The 20,291-nt window shown below is 44.5% G+C and overlaps 1 protein-coding gene across 1 annotated transcript in view; it reads right to left on the reverse strand.

The window, feature by feature from the left end:
- PLPP3 (phospholipid phosphatase 3) overlaps nt 1–20,291 on the reverse strand; it is an 85,688-nt gene that overhangs the window by 37,675 nt on the left and 27,722 nt on the right. The window contains exon 2 of the mRNA XM_068539973.1: nt 3,495–3,652. Coding sequence (XP_068396074.1) covers nt 3,495–3,652 — 158 coding nt within the window. The remainder of the gene's footprint in view (nt 1–3,494; nt 3,653–20,291) is intronic.

Below are 20,291 nucleotides of genomic sequence, written 5' to 3' on the forward strand. Positions count from 1 at the left end.
GGCAGAAGGTAGCAGGATGATTAGATTTCCAGCTCTGGGTTCCCCTCCACCCTCCCTGACTGTCATTCACGCCCTCTGATCAGAAGCAGATTCTGGACGGGGCCAGCCAGGCTCTCTGGCCAGTCACAGTGGGAGAGAGGGGTTGCTATTGCTGCTGAATTCAAGTCGTATAGCTTTTCCAGAATTGAGAATATATATTAATGGGAATTAGTCACTTTTCCTCCGAGGTCTTTGCTTTTCCTTTTTTCCCCTGAGCGCTCCGGTCCTTAATGGCAGGTGAGCGGGCAAGCAGACCTCATTAGGAGCCCACCTCTCACACATGCCTCCAGCTGAAAGGCAGGGGCAGCTGGATCAGGAGGTAAAAGTTTTCTTGCAAAGAGCACTGGAACGAGAGTCAAGAGACCCGGTTTCTGACGAATAAACTACAAGGAAAGAGCGGGAGATGTGACGAGTCCAAAGGCTGGAGGTCCTTTCCTGATGCTGCTTATACCGGGTATAAGGTCTTGGCGAAGTCACTTCACGACTTTGTGACTGTTTACTCACTTACAATAAAGATAGTGACCATTTACCTACTATACTGCTTGTGTCGGGCCCTAAGTTACTTTCCATACTTTAGCTCATTTATTTCTGAAAACCTTCATAAGTAGACATAGAATGTCCATTTCACAGGTGAGCCCACTCAAGCGCAGTGAGGTTCATTCATTTGCTACAACGTTCCATAGCAGAGGAGCTCAGGGATGAACCAGCGCTTATGACTTTAACCCCATGAGAAACTGAGACACCAGAAAACCTCGTGTCAGGGTGGCGGGGGTTTCTACGAGGGCAAAAGGCTTGAACGCGGTCTCAGGTTTCCATGGCACAACAGTAGCCCCTGACAAAGGACACCAATTATTGCCGCATTTGCTTGGCTGGCCTTTTTCCGAACCAGAGGGAAGCCCCACCAAACCGATTTTGCTAACCCTGTGCGGGAGAAGGAAGCATTGCTGCCGCCCATCCTATATAACCAAGGCCACAGCACATGACCATTTCCAGGAAACCCGGGAGGTCAGGGAGCATTTTAATTAAAACATCCACGTGACACGAGGAGAGAGGCCAGCCACAACTAAGCTCTTCAAAGCAGATTTTTCTTAGAAATGCTAGCATCTCGTGAGGAAGAAGGGGCTCTTGGCAAACAGCAGGGAAAGAGCTGCTGACCAGGAATTTTGCTTGAGGAAGGAAGGATGGAAGAGACACATGGACCTCAAAGAGGCTACTTGAGCACCCTGGGTCCACCCAGCCCACTGCAGCCAAGCATGTGCCCACGGAAGGGATGGCATTTGATTCCCACAGCAATCCCCAGGAGTGAAGTCAAACAGCACTCTCATTTTACAGACGAGGAAAACGAGGCCTAGAAGAACCAGGGATTCACCTAATTCACGTAGCCAGAGGGGCCCCAGGCCTCTGAAGAGTGTCTCTCTCCACGGCGCCACGTCTAGGAGCAGCCCACTAGGCAAGCCACTGATAATCGCACGTAAAGAGTACGAAGATCACAGAACAACCCTGACACTGTGCTATTCTTATCTCAACCCCTCCCGGGTTAGAGTCGGCTTCTAAAAGCATTCAATTAACTGAGCCTCCAAGTGTCAAAAAACACCTGTTCAAACCTTAGCACAAGATACTGTATTAAGTATTCAAACGTTTTTTCCAGGCAAAGCCATTCTTCCTAGAGAACTCAACCCCGCATTGTTAATTTGGAGCAAAGAGTAAAATTAGATTTTATATTTCTCAGCTTCTGAACACAAAGATCCTTAGTCCACCTTTAAGAAACTACTTCAGTTGCCAAATGGACTGTTTTTCTTTTAAAGGTTGGAAAGAATTCTACTAGCCTCCCTGCCCCCTCCCCAATGTCAAACTGTTGACTGCGTGCCTTGTTTACGATGTTATTAAAAAACAAAGAGGGGTCTCAAAGTAATAAGCAACCCCCAGAGTGGGGAAGTCAAAAGAAAAACTTCATGCACTGTGCTCCATGACAATCAGCAGCTTACATTTGATGCAGAGAAGGCAACAGTAGCTAACTGCCCATCCCACTGAGCACTTGGATAGGATAGCCAACCTCCAAGCCTAAATCAAGCCTGCAAGATGGACAGAGGGTTTGGGAATAAGCCAGGTTTAGGCTCGAAGTTTTACTTGCTTTAGACTTTGAGCATGTCACTGAACCCCTCCAAGAGCTTCTGATCTTCCATTTGAATGAGGGGGATACTAAGCCCTTATTTCACATGCAGTGTTCTTAATATCAACTCCTTCCTTCTTGGCTTGCTATTACAGGCCAAAGATAAGTTTCCAGGCTAGGATGAATACAAAGATGACTCAAGGATTTGAAACAAAGATTTTCGATCTTGGTGGATGTGATCCCATACCCTTTGCCCATATGGCTGAGGTTCAAGGACAAAGAAAAAATTTAGAAAATACTGGAGGTGTGGAATGGATGGCTGTGAAAATGTATGAACTACAAATTATAGGACTGGATTACCCTCAGTTACTCTCCCCCTCCCCTGCCCTAAATGGACACGTCTAAAACAGGGCAGTGAACTTCTAAGTAAAGCCCAGATAGACCATACCCTGATTCCCATGAGGCTACCACTGCTCAAAGTAATTCTGGACCTTGTCAAGTCGGTGGCACATTTTGGCATCTTCAATGAGGGCTTCATCCTCTAAGGGAAGATCTGGATGTAAGTCTAGATTTTACACCGGCGTATGAGCAACCTGGTCAGCAATTAAGAGTTTGCCAATTACTTCAATGTTCATGATCTCTTTTACTTCTGACTGCAAAGTTTTGAAGCAAGATGGCCACCCCTGATTTTAAGGATGTACAGCTTGGCAGTGGAGGGCCAGGTCTGGAACCTAGGTCCCTGGATTGCAAGTCTCATTCTATTTTCACTTTGACACTACAACCACTGGATGAGAGAATTAAACAATATGCCAGAGAATGTCAGGGGCATTACCACTGTCAGAGCAGCACCACGAGAGTGTGGAAAGAACACAGAAAAGGCCTGAGATATTTGGTAAGGTATTACCCCCATCCTCTGGGGCTCAGATTTATAGCACAATGGCTAAGAGCTCAGACACTGGGGTAAGGGACAATGAGGTTCAAATCCCAACTCAACCACTCATTAACTACGTGACCTTGGGCAAATTATTTTTACTCTGCGGACCTCAGCTTCTTAATTTGTAGAAGAAAGATAAGAACGATATCTAGACTTTGTTAGATTGTTGTAAGGATAAGGTATGCAAAGCATTGTAGAAGGTTGCTTAGCATACTTTTATAATACTTATAGTATATATATATATATATATATATATATATATATATATATTTAGTATTTTAAAATACTTTTAGTAATAGTATTAACTGCATGAAACAGTGTTAATCAAATGAAATTCTACTCGATCTTCCAAACCTCTACTAGATTGGATAGTCCACGACGTGCTTTGCACACGGCGGTCTGGGCGCTTACCGCGAGGATGGCGATGACAATCCCCACGGCGCAGAGCACAGCATCATTGATTGTCTCACCGGTTTTCAGCGGGTACTTGATGCTCTCGTCATTGCAGTAAAACCCCCGGTGGTAAGGCTTGATGGTGCTAGTCTCGATGATGAGGAAGGGCAGGCCCGCTGGTCCAGACGGAACCATCATCGCATATACCAGAAAAAAACAAGAGAGAGGGAAAAACATCAGTGCGAGGAGGCCAAAGAAGAATGACCTACAGCAAAGACCACCCCAGATAACAACATCGACGGCAATGTTAATTCCTTGCATTTGATCTACCGCCTACAGAGAGCCTTCTCTACATGCACCCCCTTCCCTCCTTTAGTTGCCACTAAGAAGGGTATAGTGTGATCCTCTTGTCTTGTCCAAGAGCACAGAGGGAGGCGGTGGAAGTGGCAGGGCAGGAGCTTTTCCACTGCTCTACAACATCCTGCTAAAAATCAAAGCCCGATTTGTAATTATTACTAACAAAGCCCCAAATCTAATGAGGTCTCATGATGCCTCCAAGTGCCTTCCTCTCTTAAGTCAATCATTTCCCCCTTTGAGAAGCTCATCCCAAGACTTTGTGGCTTGGAATTCTGAAGACTCTGGAATCAGACAACCTGAATTTGAACCCCAGATCCACCACTTCCTAGCAATGTGACTTCTGGTTCTCTCTCCATCTTCCTGAGCCTCAGTTTCCCCATAAATGAATTGTGGTGATGACTAAAGGGGAATAGGAAACAAAGCACATAAAACTCCTAGTACAGTGTTCGCACATAGTAGCTGCTTAGTGAATGCCATTGCCAGTGTTTTTCTTTCACTGTTCAAAGAGTCTTTGACAAGACTGAGCAGAGCTGAGCTGGGCCTTCCTGCTTACAGACCTGGAGCAGAGCCCAAGGGCATCAGGGGCACTGAGGCACTCTTGCAGCTGCTGCTAGTTTATCAACATCCAGCTCAGATGCCATTCTCTTGAAGGTCATGGAAAATGGATTCCATCACCTGCCAGGAAAGGCCCTCATAAGCCTGAAGCAAAAAGTGAAGGCCCACAATACCTCTTTCTTGGACACGGCGGCAGCTTCCAAATTGGTCTCCTGGCCTTCCGTGCCTCTTACCCACATCCACCAGCTTGCTTCCTGACTGTAAGTATGTCATGGCCATGCTCAAGCTTCTTCAATGTTTCCCCATTGCACAGGACAAGATGACATCCCTAAGTATGACCTCCAGAGTTCCCCACGACCTGAACCTCCTTGATACACCCTCCAACAAAACAGGACACAGAGCCTCTGTCTTGGTTCATGCTCTTCTTTAGGCTGGAAAGACACTTCCTCCCCTATATCCAAGTTCAATACCTAGCCCCAAGGCCACCTCACAATGGTGAGTAAAAGGTAAAGTAAAAGTGCAAGGTGAGCCACTGAATGTCAGGACTAAGGAAGACCATGAAAACCATCTTGTCGAAGATAACAGCCCACCACTGCTGTGCACCAACAACGTGTGAGGTATTTTGCATCCATTTTTGCATTGAATCTTCCAACAACCCCGAGTGGTCATTTTAAAATCATTTAAGCACTACTATCACTCATCTGCCAGTGGAGAGAATAGAGGCTCAGAAAGAATGCTTAGATCACTCAGAGTCTCTTAGTCCACCCCAAAGGGCCTAAATCCCTAATTTAACTTTGCAAATTGGTTTCATCCATATATGACTTTCATTAGTGGAAAAAAAAAAAAAACCCACGATAAGCAGCCGTTTAAAAGATAAGATTCCATTTTCATGTTTTTTCAAAAAGAGTTAAGCTCATGTCATGTGGCTCGAAGGCCCAGACGCCCTCTTAAAGAAAAAAAAAATGTACCATGAACTCCACAGTTTTTCAATGACTTTGGTCCAGACTGGCAGCGATAAAAATGCTCACTTTCTAAAAAGTGTATTTATGTATCACTGTGCATACACACATGGATTTATTTGGTTTTATTCTTTGGATTTATTTGAATTCTACGGCTATTTATTTTGTGACCCCACCCCCCCCCCCCACAACTGCTTCCTGCTAGAACAACAATTTACTTTATCAAATTCATACTGGTGCTTTGAAAAGAAAGCCACCTTCGTAGAGTAAACACAGAGGGGCCCTGGAAGGCAACAACTATTAGCTCTTGAAACTCGGTCTCTGCGATGGAGAAGAGAAAGAAAGGGAAACAGGGAATCCATGTCCCGGCTTAGAGATGGCAAGTGCAGTTAGCTGATCTTCTTGGGTTTGGGGCTGGGAGAGAAAAGATATCACGTGGGCCTGAGCCGTCTTCATTCCACTGCCTACACATTTTGAAATGTGGCCAAGTTGGCTACGAAAAGGAGCTGTGAAGCCAGCAGCATGATATTAATAGTCCACTTTTAAAGTTCCACACATCGTGACAAACACCGTTAGCTTCACATCTGAGCCCGGTCACAGTCTCTGTGGTGCCGAGGAGCCAAAGCGTTGCTAATAAAAGGAAGGGAACAGACCCCAAGTTCCTTACATTTGTGTTCCGCTCTTAAGGCCCCCAGCTTCTATTTTTACTAGTGTTCACATGATAGGCCTGTAAAACATATGTTCCTAAGGACAATAAAACACATATAAAAGGGCTGTGGAGTCAGACTGAACTTGGTTAATGATCTCAACCCTGCTCCCTACTACTTGAGCAAGTTACTTTCCATCTCCAAAACCCCCCTCTCATCTGCTCAATGGGAAAAACAAAATCTTGCTTTGGGATTGCTGGGAGGACATGATAATGTATTTGTTCATTCATTCATTCAACAAATATTTATTGAGTCTTAAATATGCCTACTAAGTACAAGGACTACAAAGATGACACAAGCCTTGCCCTCAGGAAGTTTACAATCTAGCAGGGGAAGACACATATCATGGAATAAAATCAGTACCGGAAGTTGTTTTAGTTGGAAGAAACCAGGCAACAGCACGGGGTAGTGTCAGCACCGAGTCTGGCACACACTGTGGACACTCAAAAACGCTAAAAGGAAGAAGGAGGGGAAAGTCCCACAGAGAAGGTTAGGAAAGAAAATCTGTCTGGTCATTTCCTCTGTACTCTTAACCTGGGAACAATCCAAATCCTTTTCCTTCCTTCCTTGTCCAAGGCTTGGGGAGGGTTTCCGGTTCCAATTATGTAGATGATGACCACAAACAGACAAGAAGTTGGATCGGAATACGGTCCATTTTATTTTCTTGAAAGGCGTGGAGACAGCATTTAGAAAACCCAGTGGCCTTTTCTGTCTCCCCTACAAACTTGTGGTATGATTGGGGGTGATGCCAGTCAAATCTTGACTTGGCTCGGGGAAAAGAATAACCTCAGATCCCCTTCAGTTGATGGGAAAAGCATGAACATGTCCCCCCAATGGGGCAGCCAGCCCTCAAGAGACATAACACCATGCCTTGCCTCTCCACGACAGAGAAGAGGCGTTCTTTTCCAAAACAGGATCTCCATTTCCAACGTTGGCACCATCTTTATTACCAATCACTGCAGTCCCTGATCATTTCATTTTAAGAAAATTCCCAGTGTTAGCCACTGGGAATCAAGGGGTAAGTACGTCAAAGTACAGTACCTGCCCTCAAGAGGTGCATGGTGTTGTAAGAAAGTCATGAAAACAAGTGCACTAAAACATTTTTAGTGTGAGGACTGATGGATGTAGAGAGTACAGCGAGGGCACAAAAGAACACTCTACTAGAGACGCTAAAGATGGCCCAGATGGGAGGCTTAATTTGACCCTTATGTGAGTCGGAGGTTTCTGGGGTCCAGGGGCTAAATACACTCATAAAAACAGTGTAGTTTAGGGACTGCAATAGGCCATCAACAAAACTGATGGCCATTGCCATCACGAGAATACAATTTTAAGTTTGGCTACAGAGCTGGGAGAGAAACACAAGGTACCGAGGATCCCCACATAAACTGTGGCAAATCTGACAAACCTGCTGCCTGTTCTGTTCTCAGCACTGATGGGGCTACTGAGTTGGAGTCCCAACCTTCCAGTGGCCCAAAGGCCAGCAGGAGGAGCAGTCATAAAAGCTAACACGTTAAGTCACCCTAAGGTTCAAAGGGATTCAAGTGACTTACCAGAGTCCCTCTGTCAGCGGTAGTGGTGGACAGGACTCAAATGCTCTGACTCCTGGGTGCTTTCTAAAGTAAATGAGTCACTTAAAATAGAGGGAAGGAGGCACCTATGAGTTTAATACATTAATTGAAGCCCAGCAAATCTCATGGGCTTTGAAGAAGAAAATGCTTTGTTTGGAACAGTCAAGGCAACAGCACTGGCTCCTGCTCCCTGAACATTCACTGTGCTCCACACACGACAGTACTGAATATAATGAAAACTCCGAAGCCAATATCCTGGAATTTAGATTTATCTATAATGAAAGGTACATTACAAGCTTTCTGCAAAGCAGAACCAAAATGTATGTAAATACACACACACACACACACACACACTATCTGGTGGTTCTAGACCTCAACTCAAGCATTTCTCCTTCTTTTAATCAAGGATCAATTAACTTCCTAAACCTCCAGGGACCTCTTGGGATGTGTAGGCTGCAGAGGAGGCGAAATACGAACTCACTGACAAACACTTAATGGGCAGAAAATCAAAGCATGAAGAAAAGCCCCTGTGTTGGGTTCAGGCCTTTGAAAGCTCTTGGGCTTTGAAAAACGAACACTTGGGCAGGTTGGGCGGTTTGGGGGTGGGGTGTAAGAAAACATGGGATAAGTTTCTGTGGCCCACCCATTGATAAAGTCATGTGGGAAGTGTTACCAAAGTGACCCAGCCCCAGAGCCCTGCTCCCTCCAGCCACAGCTTCAAGTTGGTGCAAAATTAAACACAGCCTCCTGCTCTCAAAGTGCTTTTTAGAGAGCTCTTGTGAGGGTAGGAAAAGAGTGGGGGTGGGAGAGTGAATGAGAAATTTTTGCACTTTTGCATGACCGAAATCAGAGCATCAGGGAGAGATTTTCCCATCGCTCCTATGGACCATGTCCTTCAAGTGCCTTTTCCAGAGTTGTCCAACTTTCTACTTCACCAGAGCTGTAGTTACCTTAAAATAAGCCAAGTCGAGCATCTGTGTGAGTGATAATTAAACTAATATCTGCAGAAAGCCTACATATATGCTCACAAAATAATACTGGATATATAGAATCTGTGTGTAGGTATCAAGCACAGTCTAGTTGCTCAAATGATTCTGTGACAGGAATTTATGCATCTTACCTACGGTATAGAGTTCTACCAACTTTACTGTTTTACTCACTTTACAAGTGAAAAATTAAGGCTCAGAAAGTTTAAGCAGCTCATCTGAAATCAAAGCAAGTAAATGGCACCAATTTGGACCAGATGTTAGAAGCACAGATGGACGACGCCGGGCTTCTGATTTCAAGGAGTTTAGAATCTAATTAGGAATTAATGTATTTTCATCACCACAACAGCTCTGAAAAGTTACAGGCCATTATTTTCATTTGCACCCAACAGAAAACTGAAACCAGTAGTTTTGTAACGTGGCCAAGGTTCCCAAGTGAGTCCATTGGTTGCTGGGATTTGAACCCAGATCTGTCTTTCTTTTGGCTCATGTTTTCTTACTCCATGACCTGACCCTCCCTTTCTTTATAAATGTCTTCCCTGTTAAAATATGACCACCTGATTTTTTTTTTAATCACTTAAGGCCAGAATGGTCAACCCAACTACTACTTAGAGGTTCAAAATACAAATATTTATGTTGCTTGTAAGTGACAAGGTTTCTATTTAAAGTAATTAATTGCTACTTGTCTTAGAAGTGTGCAAACTTTCTTTAGTTTACGATATTTGTCCAGATTTCTAGACTGGACACAATCCAAATGAGACAAAACTAAGTTTACTATGAAGGCATTTCCCACCTTTGAAAGAGGCTGCCACGAAAAACACTTGCTGTTGGCTGGTGTGAACATGCAGTATTCTGGGTCTAGAGGTTCTCTTTGACAAATGCTCAGTTCTTCGGTACTGGAAAGTTCAGTCCCTTTCTTTACAAAAAGAAGACTGTCAGAACTCAAAGCAACCACATGGCAGAAATGAAGAAAGGAATGGCAGATCCAATCCTGCTCCCTGGGTTTCCTGAGCCCAAGTCCTTGGTCTCAGTTGGATTCCACAAGCATGTATAGACAATTCCTGAGTATAGTTTCTGGGCACTGTGTGAGGGGCTCAGGACACAACCTTGGGCACTGTTTTTGAGTTCCTCAACTTTGGAAAAATCTCAGGTTCCATGACAAAGAGACACCTGTCTTTAGTCTAATCGTGGGCATGAAAAAGGACTTTGAATGATCTTTCTTATTTGAAAGGGCTTAAAATAAAAACATTTTATCCTTTAAAATAAATAACATCAGCCACCTTAAAACCCCCAGCTCTGGCTGTTTTGGCTTTTGCAGTTGGATTTCTAAAGGGCTGCCATATCCACCAAGAACTAAAAAATCAACCAACAGCCCATGACTCATACCTTTCACTGAGAGAATTCCAGACCTCTTTTGTTGCCATTATGTATTTCACAAACCAGAGATTTTATTTCTAGTACTACACAACTACTAGAGCCTGAAGGACTAACGATTCCTCTGCCCCAGGTAAAACTGGGTCACTTCCCAAGACCTCCTTCCTCTCTTTTGATCCCTCTTTTAAAAGGGTGAGAGTAAATTTACATTCATTGGGCACCTATTATGTGCCAGGAGGTTTGGATATATCAATTGATTTAACTCTCCAAACAATCCTCTAAATTAATTATCAGTCTATAGCCAAAGCACTGAGGGTCAGAGATTATAATTTGCCTCAGTGCCCACTATGCTGATAAGAGGTGTAACCAGAGTACGTAATAGAATACTCTGACTCTAAAGTTCATTCAGAGACAGGGCCAGTTAGCCTTTATCCTTAAGTATACATGAACTCTGTCTATGCAGATTATTCACAAAGCTACAAAGCTCCGGAAAGTGTAGGTTGACCTTGAACAAGGATAAAAAAAGCAAGGCTCCTCCTTAGATGCTGAGATGGATTTGTACAGATCCGGCCACTCTCCTGCCTCAGTCTCCCTTATGACCCAGATGTGTTCATTTGCAATACACTGCCCAGAACTAGTACAGAGCAAGAATCACATGCGTGCAGAGGGTTTTACAGCTCTTACATAAATGATCACCTCTGATCTTCCTGACAACTCTGGGAAGTAATGTTTTTAACATCTGGATTAAAGTACCACTGGCAGACTCTGATTCAAGACCTAAATATAAATATCTTTTCTACAAAGGAGTCACTTAGCCACGTAACCCACTCTGGCAGAGTTACTTTGTTCCAATTTAACCAGGAGCTTCAGAGTCAGGCAGACAGGATTCCACTTCTATCACCTGTCATGCTTACTGCGTGACCTCGGGCATGTCAGTTTACCTCTCCGAACTCCACCTGCATCATTGTGCAATTGGCCTTTGTGTAATAGTTCCCAACATAAAGAGTGGACTGAGGACTAACTGGGACAATTTATAAAACAACCAGTAATCGCTGGGCTCCATAAATGTTAATTCTTGCTTCTGTATGTGACAGGAAGCCATGGAAAGCTTTTAAGCAGGGATAAGATGTGATCAGAGTTCTGTCAAAAGCCACGGGCCCACCAGCCTCTTCCCCAGTGCAATCTGATCCCACGGGAAAAGCATGCTCATAAAATCCTTTAATTCCAGGGACTTCTTGGGATTGTGTAAACAGAAGGGGCTTCGATAGTGGTTAGCAGGACCTGGCACCCTGACACAGAGAAGAAATATCACAGCAGGAACCCTGCCCCGTATTCTCAAAGATCACAGGAGGCTGAATGGGAGGTAAGTCTATAATAAGGGTGAAAAAACATTTCTTCTTATTTTTCCAACAGTTAAACATACATTCCTCAGCAGTGTGCTCCCATCCAAGCCATGCTATCCAGGTGTACACAAAACACCAGGTTCACGTGGCAGTAAAATAAACAATATGGAGACTGGCAGGACATCAGACACCTGGGAGGGCCAAAGTTCGAGATAGTCAAAAGGCAAGACCGGAGCCAGATGCAGTGCCAAAAATGAAGAGCTGAAGCATTACTGGAGGCCTTACGAGAACAAAGTCATGCGGGTAGGATATCCAAGGCCGTCAGGGTATTCCAAGTTAACCCATCAGGCTACACGGTCCTACCAAGTTCTAGGTTGAAGGTGACACATTGGCAGTGCATGGCCGAACCTGGCCTGCAGAGATGTTCTGCTTGGCCAACCCAGTGTTTAAGATTTTTAAAATTCGTTGTCAACATTTAATAACAAGTGGTCTCACATAACATTCAGATTTCAGCTTCTTAAGCCAGCTCTACCGCCCTGTGGCAATCAATGCAGGCAGTGGTAACTGGCTGCACAGATTCTCCAGGGCACCATCATGCCCTAGTGTCTCCCTGACACCAAGGCTGTGCCTCAGTTCCATTCCCATTGAGCGTGTACTGTCAATCTTCCTATACCTGGTCTACTTCAGTCATTTATGTTAACTACCTGGCCCCTGGAGACGTTTGGCTTTTCCATCCCTACTCTAGAGAACATAAAGTCCTTGGCTGAAGCCATAAAAATAGAAATAATGAACTCTTGATTCAACAATGTCCTCCATGATAAGTAATGGCTACATTAGACATATATGGATGAGTACGTGCATGTGCATATGTCTTAAACTTAACCAAAGACTGTGCCTCCTATCAACGTTTTCAAATCCAAAAATTGTGTCAAGTCATCACTGCAAGGCAGCTAATAACATTTGCATTTCAGACGTGAGGAAACTGAGGCTCAGAAGCTAGGTGACTTACCAAAGTTCTCATAGTTAGTAACATGAATGAGGGTTGCTCTTGCACTGTTGGTGGGAATGTAGATTGATACAGCCACTATGGAGAACAGTATGGAGGTTCCTTAAAAAACTACAAATAGAACTACCATACGACCCAGCAATCCCACTACTGGGCATATAACCTGAGAAAACCATAATTCAAAAAGAGTCATGTACCACAATGTTCACTGCAGCTCTATTTACAATAGCCAGGACACGGAAGCAACCTAAGTGTCCATCATCGGATGAATGGATAAAGAAGATGTGGCACATACATACAATGGAATATTACTCAGCCATGAAAAGAAATGAAACTGAGTTATTTGTAGTGAGGTGGATGGAGTTAGAGTCTGTCATACAGAGTGAAGTAAGTCAGAAAGAGAAAAACAAATACAGTATGCTAACACATATATATGGAATCTAAGGAAAAAAAACAAAAAGGTCATGAAGAACCTAGTGGCAAGACGGGAATAAAGACACAGACCTACTAGAGAATGGACTTGAGGACACGGGGAGGGGGAAGGGTAAGCTGGGACAAAGTGAGAGAGTGGCATGGACATATATACACTACCAAATGTAAAATAGATAGCTAGTGGGAAGCAGCCACATAGCACAGGGAGATCAGCTCGGTGCTCTGTGACCACCTAGAGGGGTGGGATAGGGAGGGTGGGAGGGAGACCCAAGAGGGAGGGGATACGGGGATATATGTATATGTATAGCTGATTCACTTTGCTATAAAGCAGAAACTAACACACCATTGTACAGCAATTATATTCCAATAAAGATGTTTAAAAAGAAAACAAAAATGAATGAGGGTTGGAAGCCAAGGCTTGTTGAACTACAAAGGCCTTAGCAAGTTTATTCCATGAGGCTGGTGGTAGGGCCAGAATGAATCTGCCTTACTGGCCAGTTAAACAATGTGGACGTGTTAATAAATTACATGGTTATGCTTCAGAAGAAAGAAGTGTACCCAACTTACACACGTCTATGTGATACTAAGTAAAGGTATCCGAGTGTTCTATTTTTCAAGGCAATAGTATTAAAATGAAAACAAAGCCTCTTCCTGATAGAAGCTCATTCATTCTAAAAAGTCAAAGCCAAGTGAGAAGGAATTTACAAATTAAAATCCACCAGATAATTGTTGGTATTACAAACCTTACTCTAGTGGAGTCAGGAACATTTCAGTAATACGCTGGTAAAATTTTGGAACTACAAGAGATCTGAGGTGTCATTTATTCCATTTACTAGACGGGAAGGCTGAGACCCACCACCCCCTAGCACTGTAATGACTCTTTTCTGGTAAGTCTCCTCACCAGCTGAGAGTCTCTTCAGAAAAGGGTCGATATTTTATTCATCTCTGTATCCCCAGCACAAAGAATAATTCCTGGCACTTAGTGGGTGCTCAACGCATGGCTACTGAATAATTGTATAGGAAACAGACTAAAATTCCGAGGATATGGCTCCGCCCCCAATACACTCTATGACCCCCCCCCTTAGATTCTCCCCAACACCTCCCCCTGTTTCTGAATTTAATCTAATCTCTCTCATATCCCCAAATCCTGTTTTTTTAACACAATCTCCCAAAGCAACACAGTACCACATACCCTCACAAAGAGCAGACAATTGCACCAGGAGTAAATTATGGAGAACCCAACCAGCTTCAAGTCTCAGATGAGTGGTTGAACTGGATGATCTTTAAGACACTTAATCTTCAGAGTTCCCCAGACATTTAGGTAGTGAAACTATCAGAAGATACTTGCAAGGGGTAAACTGAGGAGAGGCTGCTGCTCAGTGATTCAGTGCCACACCCACCCTACCTTGCAGGCCAGGGGCTAAAGGATCTTTTTTTTTTTTTTTTTTAACATCTTTATTGGAGTATAATTGCTTTACAATGGTGTGTTAGTTTCTGCTTTATAACAAAGTGAATCAGTTATACATATACATATGTTCCCATATCTCCTCCCTCTTGCGTCTCCCTCCCTCCCACCCTCCCTATCCCACCCCTTTAGGTGGTCACAGAGCACCCAGCTGATCTCCCTGTGCTATGTGGCTGCTTCCCACTAGCTATCTATTTTACATTTGGTAGTGTATATATGTCCATGACACTCTCTCACCCTGTCACATCTCACCCCTCCCCCTCCCCATATCCTCAAGTCCATTCTCTAGTAGGTCTGTGTCTTTATTCCCGTCTTGCCACTAGGTTCTTCATGACCTTTTTGTTTTTTTTTTCCTTAGATTCCATATATATGTGTTAGCATACTGTATTTGTTTTTCTCTTTCTGACTTACTTCACTCTGTATGACAGACTCTAACTCCATCCACCTCACCACAAATAACTCAGTTTCATTTCTTTTCATGGCTGAGTAATATTCCATTGTATATATGTGCCACATCTTCTTTATCCATTCATCCGATGATGGACACTTAGGTTGCTTCCATGTCCTGGCTATCGTAAATAGAGCTGCAATGAACATTTTGGTACATGACTCTTTTTGAATTATGGTTTTCTCAGGGTATATGCCCAGTAGTGGGATTGCTGGGTCGTATGGTAGTTCTATTTTTAGTTTTTTAAGGAACCTCCATACTGTTCTCCATAGTGGCTGTATCAATTTACATTCCCACCACCAGTGCAAGAGGGTTCCCTTTTCTCCACACCCTCTCCAGCATTTATTGTTTCTAGATTTTTTGATGATGGCCATTCTGACCGGTGTGAGGTGGTACCTCATTGTAGTTTTGATTTGCATTTCTCTAATGATTAATGATTTTCAGCACACCCCAACCTAACCCATTTGCTGTGATCCTCTTGGGAATCTCTGCCGTGAAGAAAGTTCCCAGTAAGAGGAAGGGCACAGATTTCAAGAAAGCAACAGACCCGGATTTGAAAACCAGGTTTGCCACTTATCACGTAGGCAATCTTCAGCAAATTGCTTAACTTCTCTGAGCCCCAACTGTAAAAAGAGGACGCCAAGAGCCACTCTGAAGAGCTGTGAGGATGAAATACCTTACGGTAGGTATTTAACAAAGGTTCGTTCCCTGCACTCCCAGTCTGAAAATCGACTCTCAGGCTCTTTCCATGCCAATCAACCGGCTTGACTGGTTTCCTCAAGAAGGTCGCCTGACCAACCTGGACACCGCTGTGTCCGCTCAGACAAGGACTGTCACTCGAGCTGCGCAAGACTGGAGCAATTCCAGTGCGCGGTGGAGAAGACAGCCCTCACCCCAGGAGCATATTCCCCACTCCCAGCCCTGTCAATGTTCCTTTTGTAAAACACAGAAACCTTCTTCAAATCTGACAGCTGCCACCTGCACAAATAATTCGGGGATGTAATTTTGTAACTGAATACAAGCCCTGAAAGCTGAAAAGTTTGAAGTCCAAAATAATCCCTTTGACCTTCTGCCTAAACACTCACTAATCACTTTTTAATTTGTAGTTTATTTCCTCTCTCTGTGCTGTCCTTCTAGGCTATATTTTCATTTTAGACATATCCCGGGAGTGAATGGCATTACAGAACACCTGATTAAAGTACAAGTCAAACTTCTCTCCCAGGCATCTGAGGCTTGGTGCATGCCCCACTGAGTCCTCCAAATTGCAATGGGTGGCAAGAAAGTGAAGGAGAAAAAGGCTGCTTTGAAGGAGGAAACTCCTCACTGAGAGAATTATGAGCTACAAAAATTAATAAGAAGTGGTCCCTGCCCTCTAAGAAGGCATACTCTGGGGACAACTGCCCATGATGCCACATGACCGGAACTTCCACGGAGCATTTCTAAAATATTCAGGGAGCACGGAAGATGCCCTTTAGCACATGACTCAGCAGCCAATAGGTATGCAATACCGGTTTATAGACTAGCTCAATAAATGCATTTCAAAGATTCCTTGCTGTTATTTGAATGCTAATGATATACTTAAAGCAATACAAAAAAAAACAAAAAGAAAAATCCAGAACTGGAAAGTCTCCCCCACCCCCAAAAAACTGCTTCAGAGTTTCACCCTCATCCCCTACCCACCTCTTACTCTTGAGGCAAAATGAGAAAAGTAGTTTGAGGGAGCCTATCTAATTCCTAACACACAGATGCTGAAAAGATGCTAAAAAGGAAAAACTGAGAGTTAGAAATGTTATTCAATCCGGAAGAAATTTCTTCCTTGGAGGAAAAAGGTTTCTAACTTAATCATCACTAGGATCGCTATAAATTATAGTAAGTTGAAGGCAGATAGATATATTGGGGTCATTCTACTTTGTTCTAGCAAATGAGCCAACCTTTCACCTACTGAGCAAGAAAGAGTCTCAAGTAGTCTGAGCTGGGTCAGCTCAGCCAATATTCTGGAAGGAAAATGATCTCCACACTAGTTTTTGATTCAGTGAAGTAATGCCTGGTAGCAATAAGATAGCACAAGTGAGTTTGGGGCATTTAGTCAAAGTTTCTCTAGCCAAGGCCACCTTAAAACAAATACTAACCAATGGTAACTGATAATAAAAACTTGTATTCATCAGTATTAACTCTGCTGCTAACTAACTATATCATTGCACTTCTGCTCTCTTGGGCTCTATTTCTTCATTTGCAAAATGAAAGAGGTGGTCTTACCAGGTGTCTTAGGGACCTTCCAAAGCTTTCACCTTTCTCCAAGGAGTGCAGGGCGTCATCTGAACAAACTGAAGGCTTTCTTTCCACGGCATCTTTACAGAGCAGATGGGCATCACCTCCTGCCCACTATTTCGGCTGGGGTAACTGGGGAGCAGGCTACTTTAAGTTTGTGAAGGTAGCCTGGCCAAGCAAAGCCTTCCAGGGTTCAAGGATGCTCATTAATAAAGAACAGCCCCTGCAGCCCTCCTCTCCTCATGACCCTGCCCACCTGACCTCTCTATTGCAGTAAATCCCCAAACATCCCCAAATCTGCAAACCTTCAGATACAAACCAGATTCATGATTGGCAGCTCTTGGCTCAAAGAAGTAGGTATCTATCAGCAATACTGCAGTGTGGGTTAGAGGCAGGAGGGAATTAGCATCAGTTACTCCTGCAAACTGGATACTATTCTAGGCACTTTGAGCTGGCTCTCATTTATCCCTCCCAATAATCCTTTCCAGTAAGCAGTACCGGCTCGATTTTGCAAAGGCCAGAACGGAAGATGAGAAATAAGGTCACAGAGCAGCAGGGCAGAAACGCCGCCGGGTCAGGCTGGCTTTGCACAGTGCCCTGCAGCCATCACATTTCCTACGTTTAGGTGCCTTTGACTGGACCTCAGAAGGGGTACTTCTCGTAAATGGGTCAGCCCTCCAGAGGTAGAAACCCTTGTGCTCTGGGGTCGCCCTTGGTGGCTCTGGCAGAGAGCCCCGCCCCTTCCTCACCAGGATCTGGGAAACAAACTGTGGTCATCCAGATGCACGTGGGAGAGCGGGCTGCAGGGAAGAACTCCTAGGTGGCTTGCTATAGTAACCCTATTGTTGCAGAGGGAAGCTCTTTCGCCAGAACTCTCCAGGAAGCCACTGCTCCATGATGCATTTTTCAGCTGTGGCGAGAAAAGGGTAGTTCCTGGGATGTTTCTTCCACGGTTCTGGAAGCCAGGCCCTTAATCCTTGCAAAGCAGCAAGGAGCCAGCTTCTCTCAGAGGGACAGAACGTCTAGAGCCCTTCTTCCAAATAGAAACATAAAAACTCTCAACATCCCCTTTGCAACCTCTCAAAGTGAATGAATCAGGAAAAGGGGGAGTAGAAGGTATTGAAGCCCAAGGAGGGGGCTTTGAGGCCTTCCCTGCAGCCCTCCTCCCCTCATGACCCTGCCCACCTGACCTCTCTATTGCAGTAAATTACAAAGCCCGCACTGTTCTCTCTGCCTATCCTCTCCCGCCTGTCCCACCCGCATCACCACCCCCGACACACACATACACTTTCTTTAAAGGGCGAAATGCCAAATAACATTATTCTCCTTCACCATAGTATCGCCATGAGAGCTGCCTGGTATGTCTGCCTGAAAAATGGAAGGTTTTCATAGAAATCTCGGCCTCCACTACAGCTCTCCCTTTGTGGCAATGCACTTGGGAAAAAATGGAAGGAGGCCCCACTGGAACCTAATTGGGCAGACAAGAGCAGAGGGCAAGGCCCCTGGAATTGCTCAAAGGCCCCAGGAATACCTGACTGCGCCTTTGGCAGCCAGTCAGAGGCCTTCGCACTCCTGCAAAGCCACCCTCTGCAGCCCCGCTCGGTCCCTCTGCACAGCATGGCTCTCTGTGATGGCAGCCTCACCCCCTGAGCAGGGACCCTATTATATAATCTGAGTAGGGAGGGGAACACGTACAGTACATATATCACCCAGGGATGCAAACAAGTCTTCCCGCACGGGATGTGAGTCTCAGAAAAACCCTTACACTGCCCAGATTCATCAACTGAGCACCAAGAAAAATTAAAAAGGGTCTTCCAGCTTTGGTTTGGTTTGGAGCGAGCAGACCCAGGTACGAGTCCCTCCCCTCTCCGCCAGGTGTAGTGGTGTGACCCTGGACTAATGAGTTCTCAGGACCTCCAAGTCCTCATTGGCAAAACGTGTCACGCAGTTTGGAAGGGCTGCTGTGAGGATTTCCTGAGATGGTGTGTCATTCAGCCCAGCTCTAGCAGATGCGCTCTTAACGTTTCTTCCTTCCCCTGCAAGCGCACAAAGGGGAGGGGGACAGATGCCTAAGGATAGGACAGGATCCATGAGAAACCATCTCTCCTATCAGGCACCAAGGACTGCTGAGAGCAGAGCTGCATATATGGTCTCCAGCCTGTCCATCAAGACGACAGAATGGGTCTTGGGGAATTAATTATTCCACAAACTCGCCCTCCACAAATCCCATCCAAAGGAATGGTTTGATGCCTTTTAGTACACTGACTATACAAAATACTGAAAGAGCAGTGCGCTTCAAAAGCCTCACAAAAACCCAGGCCTGGGTTTGGCAGGAGTTCCTCAGCCACTGGGTTTTTCTGTGTGTGGTTTATAATAACATGCAAACCTGATGCCAGGTCCTAATCTATTAAGGGACTGCCAATTAGCAGGAGGCTTAGAGCTGCAGGTTTGAGCACTGGGGAGCAGGTCTAATTAGGCTTGCAAATCATTTCTATCCATCACCCCTCTCCATCTGACCCAGGCTATACTGGCCAATTGTTCTGCATATAGCCTTTCTGTATTCCTTTGCACACAGCTCTTTGTGTGTGTGTTTGTTTTAAGGTTCCAGGCCTGAAGGCCAGTGCTTATTTTCATGTCTGTCTTTAAGGGTGACATGGGGGATCGAACAATGTTATCCTCTGGAGAGTGACTCTCAGATTTGGCCAATCATCCAAACCATCAGGGGCACTTATTAAAAAACACATTCCAGGCACTGCCCAGAACCCACTCAATAACTCAATCAGAATTTCTGCGGCGAGGGCCTGAGAATTCTCCTTTTATAATAAGACCTTGAGATAATTCTATCCCAAGGCGATCTGGGAATCACTACTCTAAAAAGTAAAGACCATTTCATGTTTGAATTCAAGGGGTTTTACAATGGAATTTTTATATGCACACACCAAATAAACAAAATTTTAAAGCATATTGAATATCAAAGGTTTACTGAGCGCCTATTTTGTGCTGGGACTGGGAAATACTGAGATGAATAAAACAGGGCTCCTGCCCTCAAAGAGCTCCCCTATTTAGGGGGCTGGTAACATTCCCATAGAAACCCCGTCTTTCCTACTAGGGGTCCCCACCTGCAAGCCTCCTCTCACTTTCTCTTCTGGCTCGTTGTGAATCTAGTTTTCCAATGTCTTTGCCAAAACAGCTCTGAAAAAGAAACAGAACGATTTCAGACACCAAACATCAGAGGCCTATCTTAGAAGGGGAGAAAAAAACCCTACGAAACATATGGTTTCAAGATACAGGAGAAAATATGTGGTTTAGGACTGCCTGGTCTGAGATAGAAGCAGAGTGGGGAGTGA

Source organism: Eschrichtius robustus, chromosome 3 (genome assembly GCF_028021215.1).
Source record: "Eschrichtius robustus isolate mEscRob2 chromosome 3, mEscRob2.pri, whole genome shotgun sequence".
NCBI lineage: Eukaryota > Metazoa > Chordata > Mammalia > Artiodactyla > Eschrichtiidae > Eschrichtius > Eschrichtius robustus.